We start from the raw sequence: 19,214 nt of genomic DNA, 5'->3' as shown, positions 1-19,214 counted from the left end.
AACACTACAAACCGTGTATGTAGGAAGCTGGAGCGAACATTAGACGAGGGACGGCGGGCCTGTGGATCCCCACCCGAGCGGTAATTGGTCAGACAGAACTGACGTCACTGGTTACAGCTGCAATTACAGCAGTCGAACAGTGCCGGGTATGTACGGTCTGCATTCGGTGGTTCCCTCCGCCACCCAAACCGCTACACATCTCTGCTGCCTCACTCCGGTGTGCATTCCGTGCATTCCACAGGGAGACTGAACACTGTGTAGCGGTTTAGGTGGCGTGAGGGAAGCACCGCGTCCGACAGTACCCGGCACCCTCCGACCTGCACATGTAACTGCACGGATGAAACCAGTGAGGTCAGTTCTGGTTCCGCCCGAGTGGGGATGCACAGGCCCGCTGCCGCTGACTTTTCGCTCCAGCTTCCAACACAGTTGACTTCCGTGATCCCCCAATGGGTATAGGAGAGAGCGTCAGCAGAGCTCCGAGATACTTTTAATGACTCAGACATGTCATGAATGCGATATTCCAACTAATGTGATCTGGGACCAGTCTAGCTAAATCGGCTTGCGCCTTGAGGCCATACGATGACGGTGCCATTTGAAAATTACCCGATTTTACATCCAATCGCGGAGACAATACATGGTCTTCAGGACGGTGCAACCATGGACTCCGTCACTTTCCACCCTGCTGAGACCACTGCTGGTTGATGGTTTCGGCAGAGCTTCGCTGTAGTGAGCGGAATAACCACCGGAGGACACCCAGCCACCTGTCTAGGTTTATCGTCACCGAATTCCTGTTGACCTCAGGATCTCAAAGGATAGGGGGCCAAATATGCATGCCCTGTGCGCATATTATACTTTTTTCTGGCATTTTGCAGGTTGCGACAAAACTATGAATGAGTTCAGAGATAGGGCGGATGGATAGAGTCTACATGGGGCTGGAAACTGAGCGGTATTTACGCCGTGTTACAATGACGTCACACGTACCTTCACTAAAAGTTGAAATTCAAGCACTTCAGTCTTAAGGCCTGGCTACACTATGCGTTTTCTGCGTGCGTTTTTGCAGGTTTGCGTGTTTTGCGTAATATCGTTCTAGGAAAAAAGTTATAAACAATATAATTTTTACTTTGGTTATATACAAAAGCTAATATAACTCTTATGTAACTAAAATTTAAGGTTAAAAACATCACAAAAACGTAATATCGTTCTTTTTTCTAGAACGATATCACGCAAAACACGCAAACACGCAAAAAAACGCACGAAGAAAACGCATAGTGTAGCCAGGCCTTTACGCTTAGTGCTCGATGTAGTCATCAGCAAAAATGATTTAACCCACGAGCCGCTGGGGGGGGGGGGGGGGGGCATAAAGTTGCCTCCCTTTACGTTTTGTGTAATATCTCCGAAACCTGATGAGCTACGAACATGAAACTTGGCATAGCTTCAAATGAATACCTAGGCAATGTTTGAGGAAGGTTTGGTGGTTGTAGCACCTAAGATGACGTCACAGTGACGTTATAAAGTTTTGTGCTCCCCAGTGGCGGTCTCAGCCAACTTCGCCCTAGTGGGGGGGGGGGGGGGGGCATATGTTACCACCCACCTCTAACTCAAAAACTAAGAGGGCTAGGAAGACGCAGTAAAAAGCAGTCGATAGCTCTCGATGCGTACGTTTGGAAGTATTTCAGTCATTTTTCATCTTAGAGCAATATTGGGGTCACCAGAGGTCATCAAAGGTCAAAATTTGCAAATTGTCATTATATTTTTCAGAAAACATGCCATTATCCCAGGAATTATGATAGCTAGAAAACACATGGAATAGCAATCGATAGCTTTTGATCTCTTCTTTTGATAAGGTCATTATTAAAAATGACCTCAGGTCAACGGTTTAGCATCCAGAGGGCAAAAACTCCAAAAATAGCTGTTTTACGAAAAGTGTTTTTCGACAATAACTTTTGACTAAAAAAGCCAAGACATTTCTATTGCCAGAATCGTGTTCCTCTCGCCGAGACGCGCCGAATGAAGTATAATTTGACCTTGAAAGGTCAACTTGAAAATTTGACCTCAGGCCTCAGACCTGACCGGAAAAGGTAATGTTGCATATCAGTCGATGCGTCTCGGCAAGACAAACACAATGAGGCCATCCCCAGCGTTCTATCTCTTTCTAATCGAGATGTATTGGCAAAAAATATGTTTTTAGCCCCAAATGACCTCGGATGACCTTTCTAGAGGCTATCAGCAAAAAAAGACACCTTGGTCGTAACGGGTGGTCCAAATCATTGTGATTCTGAAATATTTGGACTGTTCCTATGCGTACACGCGGATGTAGAGGCATTTTCGTTTTTCTCCATTGACTTATAATGGAAAGGTCACGCCACTACCTTGACTTTAGGTCACGGATATAAAAATTCCGAGATATACAAATTATAGGCGCCCATAACATCATGCAATCCACCAAGTTTTAAACCTATCTGACAAACATTGCAGGCTGGACATGATTGCAAACTTTTTTAGGCTTTGTCAGTTAACTTGACCTGGTGACCTGACCTGACATGACCTGGGGTCAAAAATTTCACACATTGTCCAAAATTGATGTACAGAAAGGTAGGTACTCCAAGCGGCGCGGTGGTTTTTTATTCACACGCAAAACAAAAACGCGACAGGGTGGTAACATATGCCCCCCCCCAACTTGGGCGAAAGTTAACCCTCGCCCGCACATGGGGGGGGGGGCGCCACCCCCAGGTAGTTTTTATGCTCTGCACTAAACATTTTTAAAGCTTGAAGCCTGATTTGTTTGATAGCTGCTTCTTTTTCCTTTCCCAGCGTCCTCTGAAAATTTCAAGTTACTGTAGTTTTGGTTTCGGAGACATGACCCTGTTCTTCAGGTCATGCCATGACCCAAATGACCAATACCCAATGCGTTAGCTATGGGTCTTGTGAGCTTTCTGAGTTTTTTTTTTTGACACCTTGATTTCGGCATTTTTTGCTAGTCTTACCTCCCACCTATTATGGAACATGTTATTCGACGATGTACAATGTACATATGTCAGGGTCAAGTTCAAGTTAAACAAATTTTCGCGGCTCCGCTACGAGAGGTAGGTCATCTAAAAACATTGCATTTTAGGCCTGCTGAACTTTCTTTTCGTGAAGTTTTTGGACTGCATTTTTGGTAAAAGCTTCTCAGATCATGATCTCATGTAATAGGGACACACAAACCAGTCGGTGCACACATCAGTACTCATAGGCGTAGGAACAGGGGGGGGCCAGGTGGGCAAGTGCCCACCCACTTTTCGAGGTGGGGGGGCCAACCATGTGTTTTGGCCCACCCACTTTTTACTCGAGGCCCCTCGTCTCGATTTGAGAGGACGTCGTCACCTTCCAGAATAAACAAACTCGGTAAAAATAAGTTCCACGAATCCCCACGCACGGACTCCAAGGGGCCGTGATGGATCCAAGGAGGCCCTCTGTTCATACTTGTCAGTCGAAGCCCCTGAGACTGATGGCCTGAGAGGCCCTAGTGGATCTTAGGAGGCCCCAATATCCACACTGGTCTGGGGAGGCCCCTGACACTGGCGGTCTGGGAGGCCCCTCCATCTACACTAGTCAGAGGTTTGAGACTGGTGGTCTGGGAGGCCCCTCCATCCACACTAGTCAGAATAGGCCCCTGACACTGGCGGTCTAGCCGAGGCCCCCTACCTTCACTAGTCAGAGGAGGCCCCTCTATCCTCAATAGTCAGAAGAGGCCCCTGAGACTGATGTCTGGGAGGCCTATCCATCTACACTGTAGTCAGAGGAGGCCCCTGAGACTGATGACCTGAGAGGCCCTTATAATCACACCAGGCAGAAGAGGCCCATGATACTGATGAACTGAGAGGCCCTTCTATTCATACTGGCCACAGGAGACCCCCAAAACTTTCGGTCTGGGAGGTCCCTCAATCCGGCACCAGTCAGAAGAGTCCCCTGAGACTGATGGCCTGGGAAGCCCTTATATTCACACTAGGCAGAGGAGGCCCCTGAGACTGATGGTACGAGAGGCCCTCATATTCACACCAGTCAGAAGAGGCCCCCGAGGCTGATGGCTGTGAGGCCCTTCTGTTCATATAACTGGCCACTGGAGGCCCCTGAAACCGGTGGTCTGGGAGGCCCTCTATCCACACTAGTCAGAAGAGGCCCCTGAGACCGATGGTCTGAGAGGCTCTTATATGCATACTGGCCACAAGAGGCCCCTGAGACTGATAAGTCAGAGAGGTCCACTCGTAATGAATCTGAGGGGGCCCTCTATCCACATTTACACTTTTCTAGGGAGGCCCCCGGGACTGATGGTCTGAGAGGCCCTTTTATTTATACTGTCCACAGGAGCCCCCTGAGATCAATGGTCTGAGAGGCTCTTCTATTTATACTAACCAGTAACCAGAGGAGGCCCCTAGGATTGATGGTCTAACAGGCCCTTCTATTTATACTAGCCAGAGGAGGCCCATGAGACTGATGGTCTGAGAGGCCCTTCTATTCAAACTAGGCAGATGAGGCCCTTGAGAATGATAGTCCGAAGAGCCATGCGGCGGCAACTGGCCGTGGCCATATTTCGGCTCGGTAGGGCCCCACAGAGCTCATGAGAGCACCTCAAGGGCTCCTAAGTAGACACGCTTATCCCCATAAGGGTGCCACGCTGGCTTCTGAAGGCTCCTTGTAGGCATCTAAGGGCCCTTTCCGGCCTCTAACGGCTCCATCCGCCTGTGATGGCTCCACACCAGTGTTTATGAGCGCCACACAGCGGCGCCTTTGAGGGTCATACTAGTGTCTCTTAGGGCCCTATATCGGTGGCTCTGGGGGCCCCACACCGGCGCCTTTGTGGGCCACCACACCTGTGCATCTCAAGGCTCTATAGGTACATCTGAAGGACCCACACCGACACCTCTGAGGGCCCCATACCAGTATCTCGGAGCTATGAAGGCTCCGGTGACTCTGAGGACTTACCGGCTCCTGAGAGCACCATGTTGATGTCTAACGGCTCCACAAGGCCACTGAAGGCACCACACAAACTCTCACTGAGCTCTAATGTCCATGTACCGGCCTCTGAGGGATTTAAGCCAGCGCATTCATAGCCCCACACCAGCAATTGTAAGGGCTTCACACTGAAGTATCTGAGGGTTCCACACCGGTGTCTCTAAAGGGCCACATACCGGCATCTCTGAGGGCCCCATACCGGCGTCTCCGAGGGTCCACATCTGGCGGGCACCCATCAGCGACTGAAGGTCCCACACTGTCGACTCCAAGAGCTCCATCTGCGTCTGGGAGCACCATGCCGTCTCTAAGAACCACATGGCGGCTCCTCCGTACGAAAGATGGGCGTCTGCATGCCAAAGGGGAGCGGTTCTGAGACAGTAGGGCACCTACGTGCAATAGAGGGGCACCTATGAAGCCCATAGGGGCGCCTCAATGCGAAAGAGGGGCGCCTCTGAGGCCTACATATATGGGCGTCCACATGCAATAGAGGTCTGCAAATTGCAATTGATCAATGCCATGGGGGTGCATTCATAAGAAACAGGGGCGCCGGCATGGCAAAGAGAGGCGCCTTCAAGTGTCCATAAAAGAGAGACGCCTATGATAAGCGCACATTGTATGCGACAACGGGGCGACTGTTGGACATATAGGGATGTCTCTGATGACTATACATAGGGCGCTTATATGCCAAAGAGGGCGCCTATGAAGCTAATGGGGGCACCTGGGAAAGGAGGAAGACATTTGTGTAAGGGTTTTCAGGGGTCATGCGCCGTTTGCGGCAAATAGATTAAAAAAAAAATCGGAGGGGGAATAAGTTTTAAAAATGATGCGGACTTTCCGCACTGTTCGCTTAAGCGGTTACGCCCCTGGACCGTACATCTACCCGATCTCAGAAGCTAGATTTGGAGGTCATACTTGAAAGCAGCCAGCAGGACGAGGCAAAAGTTGGAGGCCCCTGAAAATAGGAGGCCCCCTGGAAAAGGAGGCCCCTTGACAGGGTGGCCCACCCACTTTTCATGACGTTCCTACGCCCGTGTCAGTACTCACACAGACACACAGACATACAAGCACATATCATTGTTCTTGACCTAGCTTGACCTGAAATGACCACAGCCAGTAAAAACCTAGTCGGATAGTGTGACAAAGAGCTGTTCTAGCTGGCTTGACACTACAAACGGCAACGTCATCGGTATATGATGGCCGATGGGCACAGCTCGTGATATTCCAACGGTGGCCCCAAACAGCAACATTTTTTAGTTTGACCTGACATGGAAGGTCAATGATTGACCTAATGAGTTAAAATTGGGTACCATTGGATTCGTCACTTCCCTAAGAATTTGTTGGCCTTTGCTGCAAAGCTCTATCTTCAGCAGGAATGAAATGGCGCGGGGGAGGGGGTACCCGCCCCCCCCATATGTGCGTTCTAGGATGGGAAAATGACATGTGCGGGCGAGGGTTAAGCACAGGTCAAGATCAAGGTCAGGTCAATCAGACAGAAACATATCCCCAGTAAAATCAAAGTCAGCATTCGCGGCATATAGCCGTCTTCATGTATACTTTTGGCTGTAGAGCTCGATGGCGACATCCAGTTTACCATGCGTCTACGTTTTTAGTTAAAAAGGATAAATAAGAAAAAGATAAAGCGGAGGTCCCCGGTGGCTGTTCAGCCGCCGTGAGCAATGTTCGCCGAACATTGTTCGCTGACGGAAGAGTGACGGGGATGGACAGAGAGAGCTGTGACGGAGAGGAGCAGAGGAGGGGACCGAGGGGTAACCCAGGGGGAGCAGAGGGGATGACGGAGGTGGACAGAGTGGGCGGGGCCACACGCCGGGCCGAGCTGACGAGTCTGGGTCGGTTTGAACGGTCGGTTGTCGGCTGCAGCGGGGCCAGAGGTCAACAGGCGCCTCTCGCACTGTCAGAGCTGGGAATACAGTGCACACGTGCTGTATACCGTGAGCACAGAGACGGGTTCCGTCATGGGCAGCGGTAACCTCCACTGGCCGGTGGTGCTGCTCGGTGTGGCTGTGGGTTTTCTGGCGGCACCGCGGGCGCTCTCTGCTGCCGGACTCGGTAAGTGCCTAAGTGGAGACGGTTACTGGGACAGCTAGTAACTGAAGCCGACTGTCAGCACGACAGTGCACCTGTGTGTATGTGTGCAAAGACGCGCTAAATTTGCTCAACCGTGAAATAGAAGCCTGATTGCAATGAATACAACCTAGTAAGTTTTTACTTTTGTTATAGGTAGACTGTAGAGGTAGGTATGCTTTCTGGTATCATTTAAAATGCACTTTAGACACGTTTCTACACATCATTTCATTTTGAACGTTAGCGTCAACTTTTCAAAAACCTAAGTTGTGTTATTGCAAACCAAAATAAATTTATTTGAACATCTTAAATACTGCGGCATGACGTACATATATACAGCTTTAGAAAAATATGTTTCTTAAGCGATGTTTCAATAGTTATGTGTATCAATAGTTATAGCTCAATAGTTATCTTTGTGCAATTCACACGCACATATTTAGCTCCTTTGATGCTTGAACGACATCAATGTTATTTCTTCTTATATCATATACGCAAAACGATTAATTGGCGCTAGGCTTATCTGTAGAACAGCTTTTGATCGTATCCCTTTCTTGCCATATAGCCATGCATTGTTATCACATTTCATAATAACATATCGACTTAAAGAATTAAAGGTAGTGTGCCACCTTTGAAAGATTTCCCGTTTTATTTTTCCTAGGATAAGAAGCTTCTGTTTTTACCTAATGTCGCAAAAAAAAATCAAAAATGGGCCTGGAATAGTGCCTTTTTCGCCTAAAAGTTTATCGGTTTTTAGATATGTATAACAACTGTAGTGGGCTCACCTGCAAACAGGCGTCGGGCAACAATCGCGAATGCGGCGCACTTGTGACAATAAGCAAAGGTCATTATAGTGTTACGACCATACGACGTACGGGAATGAGTTATCAGCTGTCTAATCGTAGACAACACAATGTCGAGCCTTAAACTGTAAGCCCGTATTGGTATTGTTTCTTTTATTTGGCTGTCGAACATTATTTATGGTTTGAAATATGATTTTATGTAAAATAATTGATATGAAAAAGCCGTCTTATAAGTTATGACCCCATTACACCACACGCAAGTGGCAGAAATGACAATGATCAGCTGACGCATTTTTCTTGGCCGAAGTCAGAGCGCGCGGCCCGACGCACCACGCGTATTTGGAAATTCCGACCTCGACGAGCATCAGAAGCCACCTAACAGGCGTGTTCGAAACCGCAGGAGATGATGATGAACGGGTTTATCGAAACTTGATTGGATGAGCCTATCGGTAATAGCGATTTTAGTGTGTGCATTTATTGTTCATAGTGGTGTGAAATGTGGTTGGGGTACGACCGACAACCCGTCGGGGCGAATTTCGCACTGGGGTACTCAAAATTTGAAGAATTTAAGACGTTTCCATAAGTTTTGAAGGTATGGATAAGTTCTAAAAATCCGGTTCTCCTTATCCGGGTCATTAACTCCATATGGTCCAAGAAAGCTGGCACACTACCTTTAACGCCGCTGGCTATATTTCAGACCGGTTCGTCCAAGGTACATCGGTCAAAGCTTCTGACTTTTCCAATGACGTAAGTACTTACATACCCAAAAGCGTTGGTTTGCTGCGAAGTGCTAACTACTCTATTTGGCCTTATAGCAACGGCTCGAGGTGAATAGAACTCTAAATATGGGCATTTGATTTGTTATCCGTTAAAATCCGTTAAATCCCTTAAAATTGAAACGGATGGATTCAGAGGCAACATGCAAAAGTTTCTTAAGAAGCTTTTGCATGAAAATGACCGCCAACCATTCTCGTGAATTGTCAACTGTTAGATGCAACTAACAGCCCAGGGAGTTCTGTTCAGTACCTATTCAACGTATTTCGCAATTCAGCATTGCCTATATAGAAACTGATGTTGCTCATATGCATGAAACACTGTATAGAGCCTCGTTAGCTATTTTTTTTTTTTTTTGTTAAATATACTTGCACATTACCTGAACTGCTATCGGGTCCTTCCAAAGTTCCGTCCGCTGACCGCTGGCACCCCCACTCCCCGCTACAGGACGACCCGGCCCCGTCTCGAGGGGGACGGCTGACGGCGGCCGGGGACCATCCGTTCGGCGGCCGGCAGACGCAGGCCATTTACGAAGGTCAACCGGCCACCCACGACCCGGACGTGCCCTACGGCCAACGCCAGCGCTCCAAGTGGCCCTGGATGGTAAGGGCACTTACATCCGCAGCCGGCAGCGGGCCGGCTACGTTCAGAGGTGGGCAGGCTTCACAGTGCACCATATGAGAACATGAAAGACCTTCTCTCCAGCTCCCGGTTGACATCAGCCCTGTTCTGTCTGGGCAGGCTTTGCTGCGAGCCCAGAGGAAAATGGTCTTCATGGAGAACATATGCGGGGGTTCGGTGATCGACTCCCGACACATTCTGACGGCCGCCCACTGCATGGATGAACACGCCATGAAACGGTCAGTGGCCTATCAATTACAGAGGAATCCGCTTAACCCGCGCACCGACGGGGGTCTGCGCCAACTTCGCACCGACGCGACGGGGGGGGGGGCGGATGACCGCCCCCCCCCTGAGATCTCGAGAACGAAGCAAGATAGCGACAAGCGGTAAACGGCATCGGATACGCACGGCCAAGATCTACAATTTTTACTAAGGTCATTTTCAGGTCAGGTCAAAGATGACGTCACAGGGGTCGAAAAAGTCAAAATGGCGGCGCTAGATACGGAGAGAGTTTTTCTCGAATAACTTTCGAATTAGTCAAGATAGGAACAAACTAAGGGCATCATCGTGATCCTCTCGTCAATCCGCATCGAATGATATATATGTTGACCTCGAAAGGTCAAGGTCAAAGGTTGACCTCAGGTCACGTGACCTCGAGGTCATCATGTATATCATTCGATGCGTCTTGACGAGCTGAACACAATGAGACCATCCACGCGTCTGTATCTTGTTCCTGTACGGAGTTATTGGCCAAAAACCTTTGGTGACCTTTGATGACGTCACATGACCTCACAGCTGCCCAACAGCAAAACAGACCTCAAGGTAGTGAAGGTTGATCGTATATGAAGTCATGTATGGTATATGGGGCCATTCCGACCCGTTTTAGTGGTAAAAACAGGGAGTTGATTTTTCCCCCATTGACTTATAATGCGGAGGTCGCGAAATTGACCTGACCTTAGGTCACCGATATCAAAATTCCGAGATATACAAATTGTAGCTACTAATGACCTAATGATATCCTGCGACTTTCAAAGGCCTCCGACATCTACTGTAGCTCTGGCACGGTGACAAAGTTGCAAAAAAGTGACTTGAGGTTGGGTCATTCAAAGTGACCTGGTGACCTGACCTTAAAAGGTAGGAGGTTCAAACTTGCACACCATGTGTAAAATTGATGAGGTTATAGTCATACCAAATTTCGCGGCGCTACGCGCCGCGGTTTTCCCGCTATTCGCGAAAACCCTCAGGGGGGCGGATATCCGCCCCCCCGTCGGTGCGAGGGTTAATAAATCCTCGGATAATAAATCCAGCCGCTTATTGTGGGCACTTGAGCTGTTCGCGGATTTTCCTCATAGAAGCCCATTGTCAATAAACCCGCTTGATAAATCCAACCACTCCCCTTAACCCGCGCCCCACTGGGGTCTGCGTATAACGCGCCCTACTGGGGGGAGGGGCGTTCATAGCCCCCCCCCCTCCTAACTCCGAAACTGCTGGGCCTATCGTCAAAGTTCAAACGGCATCTGATAGCCCCGGAAAAACTGTCGAGCGAAACCTAACTTTATTGACCTCGAGGTCACTGATGACGTCACAGGTCAGGTCAAAGTAAAAATTATTAGCATTTTGGCTTGTTCACATTTTGGGTTCTGGCCGCCGTCTTACAAGTCAGATGAGGCTCATTTTTTGTTTACACACTCGTGAACAGATGCTTTAGATATCCTAAGGGTACCAAACTTTTACTTTGATTTTCAGGTCAGGGTCAGGTCATCACAGGTCACGGCAATATTATATCTTCACATGTTTTATGATCCATTTAGGCCATAGATATTGAATGTGAGGTCGTTTGTGTCATTCGAGGCCATTTTGAGTTGAATTTAGCTAAGGTCAGGTCACTTTCAGGTAAAAAAGGTCAAATTTTGAAGCTCATTTTTTCAACAAAAAAGGTGTTAAGAGTTTTAGCTCAGGAACACGATGGTGCTATTGATATTGGTGTACTATGTGAAATACGTACTGAAAAATCGATTTGAAAAAATTATAATTGTGAATTTTGTGACACTTTTGAGTCAGTGACACAGTGCAAAGGGACACTATATATTGCCAACGGGCTTTTCTACATGACCAGTGCCTAGGACATCGCCTCTCCATCATCCAATGTCAGTGCGAGCTCACATTTAAATAAGATCCAGATTAGATCCTGTATTCACCGTTATGAACTTATGGGAGAGTCCAGAGATCGTGAGCCTGTTATCCATTATTGAGGTACCTACTCATAAGCCGCTATCAAAATGATTCATAAAGTTCAGATCGATTGCCTGTTATGGATATCATGTGGCTTTGTTGATGTTGCAGGGACTCCCTTCTGGTCCGACTGGGGGAGTATGATACATCCACCTTCATGGAAGGAAACCACACAGAATATGACGTCGAACGTATTATATTGCACCCAAACTACAAAGTAAGTCTAAGCAGCGATTCGACCGATACGATCAAATAGTGGACAAACCCTTAGATAACAAGTCTTATTTATTGTAATAAAGCTACATCTGTATAAAAAATACGTTATGTTCTCGAAGCAAGCTATGTTTCTGTTTACGGTGTGGTCTTCTGACCTCTCTGTGTTTCCTGCCCGGCGGCGTAGCCCCATGTGGTGAACTACGACATCGCGCTGCTGCGTCTCAGCCGGGAGATCGCCTTCTCTTCGTCGGTGTGCACCATTCCGCTGCCGGACGGTCCCACTGGAGACCTGGCCGGAAAGACGGTCACCGTCGCCGGCTGGGGCGTCACCGAACGAAGCCGCAACTCAGTTGGTGGGTCATAGTGCAAGGGCGGGGCGGGGGGGGGGAGGAGGGGGTGCTCAACACTCAGACGTTGGTCCGTCAACCAGTCTGGTATATTCTTTCGAAACCAGTGGCTGACTTCATAAAAGGTCGTAACCACTAACAGTTTTATAAAGCAACTTGCGGATGGAACCAACCAAATGACGTTATTTACCCGCTCTCCACTGGTGGAGGTGGGGGGTGGGGGGGGTGGGGGGGGGGCTACGCTAGCCTCTCCTAAAGCTTTTTCTGCAATATCTTATAAACCACTTTAGCCGTTTCAGCACGGAACCTTTATATCTTCGGCTGCATCAATTTGACACACCTTGTGCCCTAAAATTGGGTATGCTACGGCCGGAAATTTTCTTTTGTTCAGCACATTTTGATGCCAGACATTGAACTACGGCAATCGCTTGCAAGAACTCGGCTTTTAAGCCTGTAGGTAGAGCGTCTACGAGCCATAGGCTATGCCGGCCGGCGTATGCCCACTACCAGTGCGGTGACCGGCTGCCCTACCTCCCCAGACACGAGCAACGTACTGAGGGTACTCAACATGACGGCAGTAAGTGTCGACGACTGCCACGATAGGATCCAGCGGTATCTGACTGGTGGAGCAGTACCCAAGCCGCCGCTGGATACATTTACCAACTTCGACGGCGGCTTCAGGAGAGGCGAAAAACTCTGCGTCGATTACAAGTCAAATGGCCAGGGCGTTTGCGATGTAAGTGGTAGTTGGCACGAAGCTTGAGTTTTGTCTTTTTTTGTTAGTAATACGCTCTCTGTCTTCACACCTGTTAGTGTATCTATGCATTCGTCTGTCTGTATGGTCTGGTCTGGTCTGTCTGTATGTCTGTTGGTCTGTCGGTCTGTCGGCCTGTCGGTCTGTCTTCTGTCTGTCTGTCTGTCTGCCTCTCTCTCTCTCTCTCTCTCTCTCTCTCTCTCTCTCTCTCTCTCTCTCTCTCTCTCTCTCTCTCTCTCTCTCTCTCTCTCTCTCTCTCTCTCTCTCTGTCATCCCTTTTCTCAATCTCTCTCCTCTGATATTCACTTTTGATGCGGGATATTTGGATGTTTCGTTCAGGGCCGCGGAGTCGATGAATAAGGTGACTCCGACTCCGACTCCGACTCCAGCTTCAAAAATCGACTCCTACTCAGACTCCAGCTCCGACACCATACATTGTTTTCTTAACCCGCGCATGACTGGGGGGGGGGGGAACTCTACAGAGCCTCCCTCCCGTATTTCAGCAATATCTTCAAAACCACTCATCGTATGGACACGAAATTTGCGGTACCTTCAGCGGCATCAATTTGACACCTTGCGTAAAAATTTCAACCTTCTAGCCACCATAGGTCGGCCGAAAATGATGTCATAGTGACGTCATCTTGGCCGATTTCTATGCAAAATATTGAACTACGGTAATCACTCTCAAGACCTCAGTTTTTAAGCTTTTTAATTTCCTAATTCTTTGCATGAGTGGACTTAGAGTAAACATGTCTATCAAACTACCATCTTGAATGTTTTCAAATTTTGAAAGTTGTAAAAAATATACATATACAACACAAAAAATGTTTTTTTTTTCAAAAGTTTTGGACTTTTCGAAAAACAAACGGAATATGTATGTAATAAAACACCCGTCGATGACCTACTCTAGAAAGTTTTAGCCCAATATCTTCAAAACTGGCCAAATTATAAGCATTACCTATAGTAAAAATTTCACAATTACCTAGGTATAGATTCTCAAATAATTTTTAAGTGCGTTTTTGACATCGTACAACAATGTAAATAGCACCATCGTGTTCCTTAGCTCAAACTGCATCTGATAGGTACCTTTTTGTTGAAAGCATTCGTTTTTAAAATTTGACCTTTGTTGACCTGATGGCTGAAAGATCTTCATTTTTCATCCTTCTGAACCACGGGACATCAATTAAATGTCAATTCATTAACTTTTTGAAGGTGGGAGGGTCGGCTTTAACTTCAACTCCGGAGCCGGAGTCGGTAAGATTTTGGTGACTCCGACTCCGGGCGGAACTGTCGACTCCGACCGACTCCAACTCCGACTCCGACTCCGACTCCGCAGCCCTGGTTTCGTTTCTGTAGCTATTGCTATGACGTACCGTTGCTGATTTCTACCCATTACGACACAATGACCTCTATGTGACGGCCTGTCGCTGCTGCTGTACACACTCCGGCAGGGCGACTCCGGGGGCCCGCTGCTGGAGTTTGGCCAGTTCCGGGTGGTCGGCATCGTCTCCACCACCATCGGTCCCTGTGCCCTCTCCATTATGCCGGAGCTGTACACCAGAGTCAGCACCTACCTGGACTGGATCAAAAACGCCACCACCATACCGGGCCAGGAGACAAAGACGCACCACTGCCAGAACCCCTTCGTCGCGGCCGACTAATGCAGACACACCGGGAAACTGGGAACTGACATGGGTACCAGCGATGGCCGATCTGGCGTCAAAGCTCTCAACGCCAATGCCAAGAGCACCATGCTTATTCTGAAATGTACGCTCAGTTTATGCACTGGGTTACGGACGAAAATAAAGAGCAACTGCGTATATCCACGCCTCCTGTTTTTCTCTGTTCGCGAAGGAATGTTCAGCCCTGGTCTCGGATGACTGGCAGATAGCTCAGTCATCATTTACCTGTTTCGGGATGACCGTGGCACCATGCACCCATGGGCTCTGAATGTCTTCCACCCGCAGGCTAGGACAACTCCCGCTCCTTTCTAGCGGCATACAGTATGGATTTTGAATGTGAGTGACCTCTGGGGTGGCCGTTTGTCTGCCTCTACCATCACCGCACGTTGTTCAGAGGGAGGAGCTCAGCCGTTGCGGCGCACCAGAAGGCGCCCAAATCCAGCCCAAATCAGCGCACTGCGGCTCACATTTTCCATACTCAATGGCCGTCACGTTTAAACAATTCCAAATGACTTCACATAACAAAACATATTCTGAGTCAGAACTAGAAGACAGGCACATTTGTCGCTGGGTCACACCTTTTGGATCGAACGGTTACGGTAGGGCTGTAGGAAATGCTTATCCACTGCCTTCCCATGATGAAGGTATGTATGTGGAGTCGGGAACAGCAGTCAATCTCACCGTTAAAGGGACCCTCCCACCTTCAAAAGTTAATGAACTGGCATAAAAGTGATGTCTCGTGGTTCCGAAAGAGCAAAAATGAATAGGTATCTACCAAATTACAACGAAAGATATTCATTTCTTTTCAAGATATTATCCTTTCACTTTTGCTTACTTTGTGGACCTCCGCTGTTCCTAACAATATTGCTTTACTCGTCAGGCTGGTTCACAATGGAAATAGAGGCGCCGTGGTGACGTCATCCTTCATGTACAAATGAAGGGGTCATTTGAATTGCTGATTTTGGCTCGATATAGTCCTGTTTTTTTTAGTTTCAGCCGCATTTATCGCAATGCGGCGAACTCCTTCGTAACATGTTACGAAGCTGTCAGAGGCGGATGACAGGTACTACGAATACCCGTCACGACCCCTACCGTTTTACCTAACCTGACCTGACCTGACCTGACCTGACCCGACCTGGTCTAAACGCTTAACGACATCATCTGTGATCAAAACTAACACGATATTCGTGATCAGCACCCCGGAAACCCCCGTATAGCAGCCACGCTTTACGACTTTCTAACAGGTCCCGATATTCCCGATTTTTGGGTCATTGACCTGACCTGGAAGGTCAGCCGATGACCTAGGACTTTAAAATTGGGTTTCATTGGCTTCGTATCGGGACGGGCAACACGCTCGTTTTTCCGCGAAGCTCTAGCTCCATCAGGGGCCAAACGCGAGGGGTGTCGCACCAACTTGTGCCGTCGAAGGACTCAAAATGGCCTGTGCTGGCGTTGGCGAGGCTTAAAAATTCGAAGTAAAAGTTCGGTACCCTCAGGGTATTTAAGACTTATATCAAGGAATGCGTAGACCAAAAATGAGCCTGATCGGACTTGTCAGCCGGTGGTCAGAACCTAAATTGTGAACAAGCAAAAATGCTGAAAATTTTTACTTTGACCTGACCTGTTACGTCATCAGTGACCTCGGGTTAAATGAAAATAGGTTTTGCTCGACAGTTTTTTTTCCAGAGCTGTCAGGCACCGTTTGAATTTTGACGATCGGCTCTGTAGTTTTGGAGATAGGAGGGGGGCTCTGGAGAACCCCCCCCCCCCTCAGTCACTCGCGTTATGGAAAATACCCCAGTCATGCGCGGGTTAATTGTCAGATCGTTCTTGGAACATTGTTTCAGCGTTTTTGGAGCGCTACGATTACGATTCAAAAACGTTGTGGAAACATTTTTGGAGGATAGGTACCGGCGGCGCTACCATAGCATGCTTACGCTATCGGCTCATCGGTATCACAACGTGCTCCGGATTCCGCAAAACATCGCTGTCACGCCATATCTTCCACGCTGTGACAACCATCTAACAATCTAACAATCTTGTAACAGCGTTATAACCGTACCCACGTCAAGCTGTTAGGTCGGTTCCTTCCACTATAAGTTGCCATAAATTCCGCCAGTTACCTCTATAGTATTATTTACAAGTACGAGCAGTTCATATGTTTCTGTTGTGTTTTTATATACCTTGGTTTCTGTGAAGAAAAAATGTAGACGTAACACAATAATATAAATCAGTTTATTTCGTAGCTGCCGTGAACACCACCACAAAACTCAGAATCATGCACGCACCGCACATTCTACCAGCAGCACACATTCTGAACAGCGCACACGTTTAGAGCGCACAGTGCACACACCCCTGTGGTTTGGCAGACATCACGAGGCGTGTAGATATGCTCGCAACAATAATGCCCTCTATTTCCCTGAACGATCAGCTTGGTCCCACGTTGGCATCAGTGATATTAACAAGGTCACTCTCCCTGACACGTTATACTTTTATGGTACATATGGTATTGTTCTGCATACAATAAACACACAACACACACTGAATAATGCATATCGCGAGATGGACGAGACCTGCGCAACTATATAATAATGCACATAACAGACGAGAAGGACGGAGACATTGACGGACGCAAGGAAAAGGACTGAGACAGTGACGGACGTGACGGAACGGACAGAGATATTGACGGACGTTACGGAACGGACAGAGATATTGACGGTTGTGACGAGCTCAGTGACGGTGACCGACATACCCCGTGGAGTGTGAATCGAGCCCCAGGCGAGCGGCGTGCCTGCTGGGATGTTGCCAGCCGCAGCTGTGGCTATGAATATTGATCTGAAGACAAACAACACCTAGACTGCATTAGATAAAATAGCACGAACGGCAACATACCTCACACCTGCATTGGTTGGCATCTTTTACAGCTCCGTCGTTGCAGCTAAGTCAGTCGCATTTTGTACGAGTATGTAGGTATTGCTGTTTATAGCAAGTTATTGGGCAGTTTTAGATAAAGGTTTTGTTAAGCTAATGATACCGACTTTTTAGTACACCTATCGTACAAGTGTACCTACGAAAGAGCTGGCTATTTTATTTTTGTTTGTTTTGCTTCATTGCACGTTTGCCCTTAAATACATGCAATAGCTACTTACAGTTGCAATTTGATATATCTATGTTTAACACGCCGAAAGTTGTAATACACAATGGCCGTTTTCACGACGGAATAGCAGGCATCTATTTGATACCAATATAATCCTTTGGTTCCTCAGGAATTTTAGTAGTTCTTTTTAGTAGGTTTACCAGCTTTCGAATGAATGGCGCGTTAGTTTGCTATTTTTCTATTAAATATCACATCGATTTACTTTATCTAAGGATTTATCACTAACATCAACATAAAGCGTAAGCACAATTATAAAATTATGAAATTATTAAATACTAGTACAATAGTTAAAAAAAGATACTGAGTTGCCACACTACAAAAGATATATTCATTTATGGCGCACGACAGACATTTAGAAAGCAGCGCCCTGTTTTATTGCACGCTGCTAGCCGCTTCCATTGGGTTTTGCAGGCCGACGTCATTGGTTGTTACACGTATGATGTCACGCGACTTGTGGCCTATCACGGCTCTTTAATGATCTCCACTAAATGAATGCAACAATGGCCTTTTAACCCTATTCCTGGCGGGCTCCGCCGGGACAAGAAACTGGCGGGGGGGCCGATTCGGCCCCCCCCCCCCTGAGATCTCGAGAACGAAGCAAGATAGCGACAAGCGGTAAACGGCATCGGATACGCACGGCCAAGATCTACAATTTTTACTAAGGTCATTTTCAGGTCAGGTCAAAGATGACGTCACAGGGGTCGAAAAAGTCAAAATGGCGGCACTAGATATGGAGAGAGTTTTTCTCGAATAACTTTCGAATTAGTCAAGATAGGAACAAACTAAGGGCATCATCGTGATCCTCTCGTCAATCCGCATCGAATGATATATATGTTGACCTCGAAAGGTCAAGGTCAAAGGTTGACCTCAGGTCACGTGACCTCGAGGTCATCATGTATATCATTCGATGCGTCTTGACGAGCTGAACACAATGAGACCATCCACGCGTCTGTATCTTGTTCCTGTACGGAGTTATTGGCCAAAAACCTTTGGTGACCTTTGATGACGTCACATGACCTCACAGCTGCCCAACAGCAAAACAGACCTCAAGGTAGTGAAGGTTGATCGTATATGAAGTCATGTATGGTATATGGGGCCATTCCGACCCGTTTTAGTGGTAAAAACAGGGAGTTGATTTTTCCCCCATTGACTTATAATGGGGAGGTCGCGAAATTGACCTGACCTTAGGTCACCGATATCAAAATTCCGAGATATACAAATTGCACATACTGGTACCTTAACTAAACCCTGAAGAGAAGAAATTGATCGGTCAAAAACTCTAGCTCTGGCGTGATTGCAAACTTTTCTGAGGTAGGGTCACGAAACCGCCTCTGGTGACCTGACCTGAGGTCAGATCAACTCAAAATTTTCAGACATGTTGCGTAGAAGCCTTTTAGGAAAAGTCAGAAAATTTGAGCTTCCTAGCTCAACGCGTTTGGGAGATATAACCAAAAAACCTCAGGGGGGGCTCCTGAGGCCCCCCCCCCCCGCCAGGAATAGGGTTAAGTTGATATCTGTGGCCATCTGTCTATGGAGCGACCAATATGAAAGTTAGAT

General features: G+C 47.7%; 1 protein-coding gene across 1 annotated transcript; it reads left to right on the top strand.

Annotated features, from left to right (window-relative positions):
• Nucleotides 1-6,878: 6,878 nt before the first annotated feature.
• On the top strand, nucleotides 6,879-14,636 carry LOC122365853 (trypsin I-P1-like). Its single transcript, XM_043337434.1, has 8 exons — nucleotides 6,879-7,059; nucleotides 8,572-8,621; nucleotides 9,096-9,251; nucleotides 9,390-9,508; nucleotides 11,613-11,718; nucleotides 11,902-12,070; nucleotides 12,604-12,800; nucleotides 14,270-14,636. Exons 1-8 carry the CDS (start codon nucleotides 6,966-6,968, stop codon nucleotides 14,477-14,479), a joined length of 1,101 nt encoding a protein of 366 aa, XP_043193369.1. The 5' UTR covers nucleotides 6,879-6,965; the 3' UTR covers nucleotides 14,480-14,636.
• Nucleotides 14,637-19,214: the final 4,578 nt, after the last annotated feature.

Source organism: Amphibalanus amphitrite, unplaced genomic scaffold (genome assembly GCF_019059575.1).
Source record: "Amphibalanus amphitrite isolate SeventyFive unplaced genomic scaffold, NRLGWU_Aamphi_draft 000768F_arrow, whole genome shotgun sequence".
NCBI classification, from domain to species: Eukaryota; Metazoa; Arthropoda; class Thecostraca; order Balanomorpha; family Balanidae; genus Amphibalanus; species Amphibalanus amphitrite.
The sequence above is the reverse complement of the archived record's forward strand: the minus strand, read 5'-3'. Positions and strand labels throughout refer to the sequence as shown.

Coding starts and splice junctions, on each gene's coding strand:
- LOC122365853 (XM_043337434.1), top strand. CDS start 6,966: ATGGGCAGCGGTAACCTCCACTGGCCGGTGGTGCTGCTCGGTGTGGCT. Junction 9,252..9,389: donor GCTCCAAGTGGCCCTGGATG/GTAAGGGCACTT, acceptor CTGTCTGGGCAG/GCTTTGCTGCGAGCCCAGAG. Junction 12,071..12,603: donor ACGAAGCCGCAACTCAGTTG/GTGGGTCATAGT, acceptor CTACCTCCCCAG/ACACGAGCAACGTACTGAGG.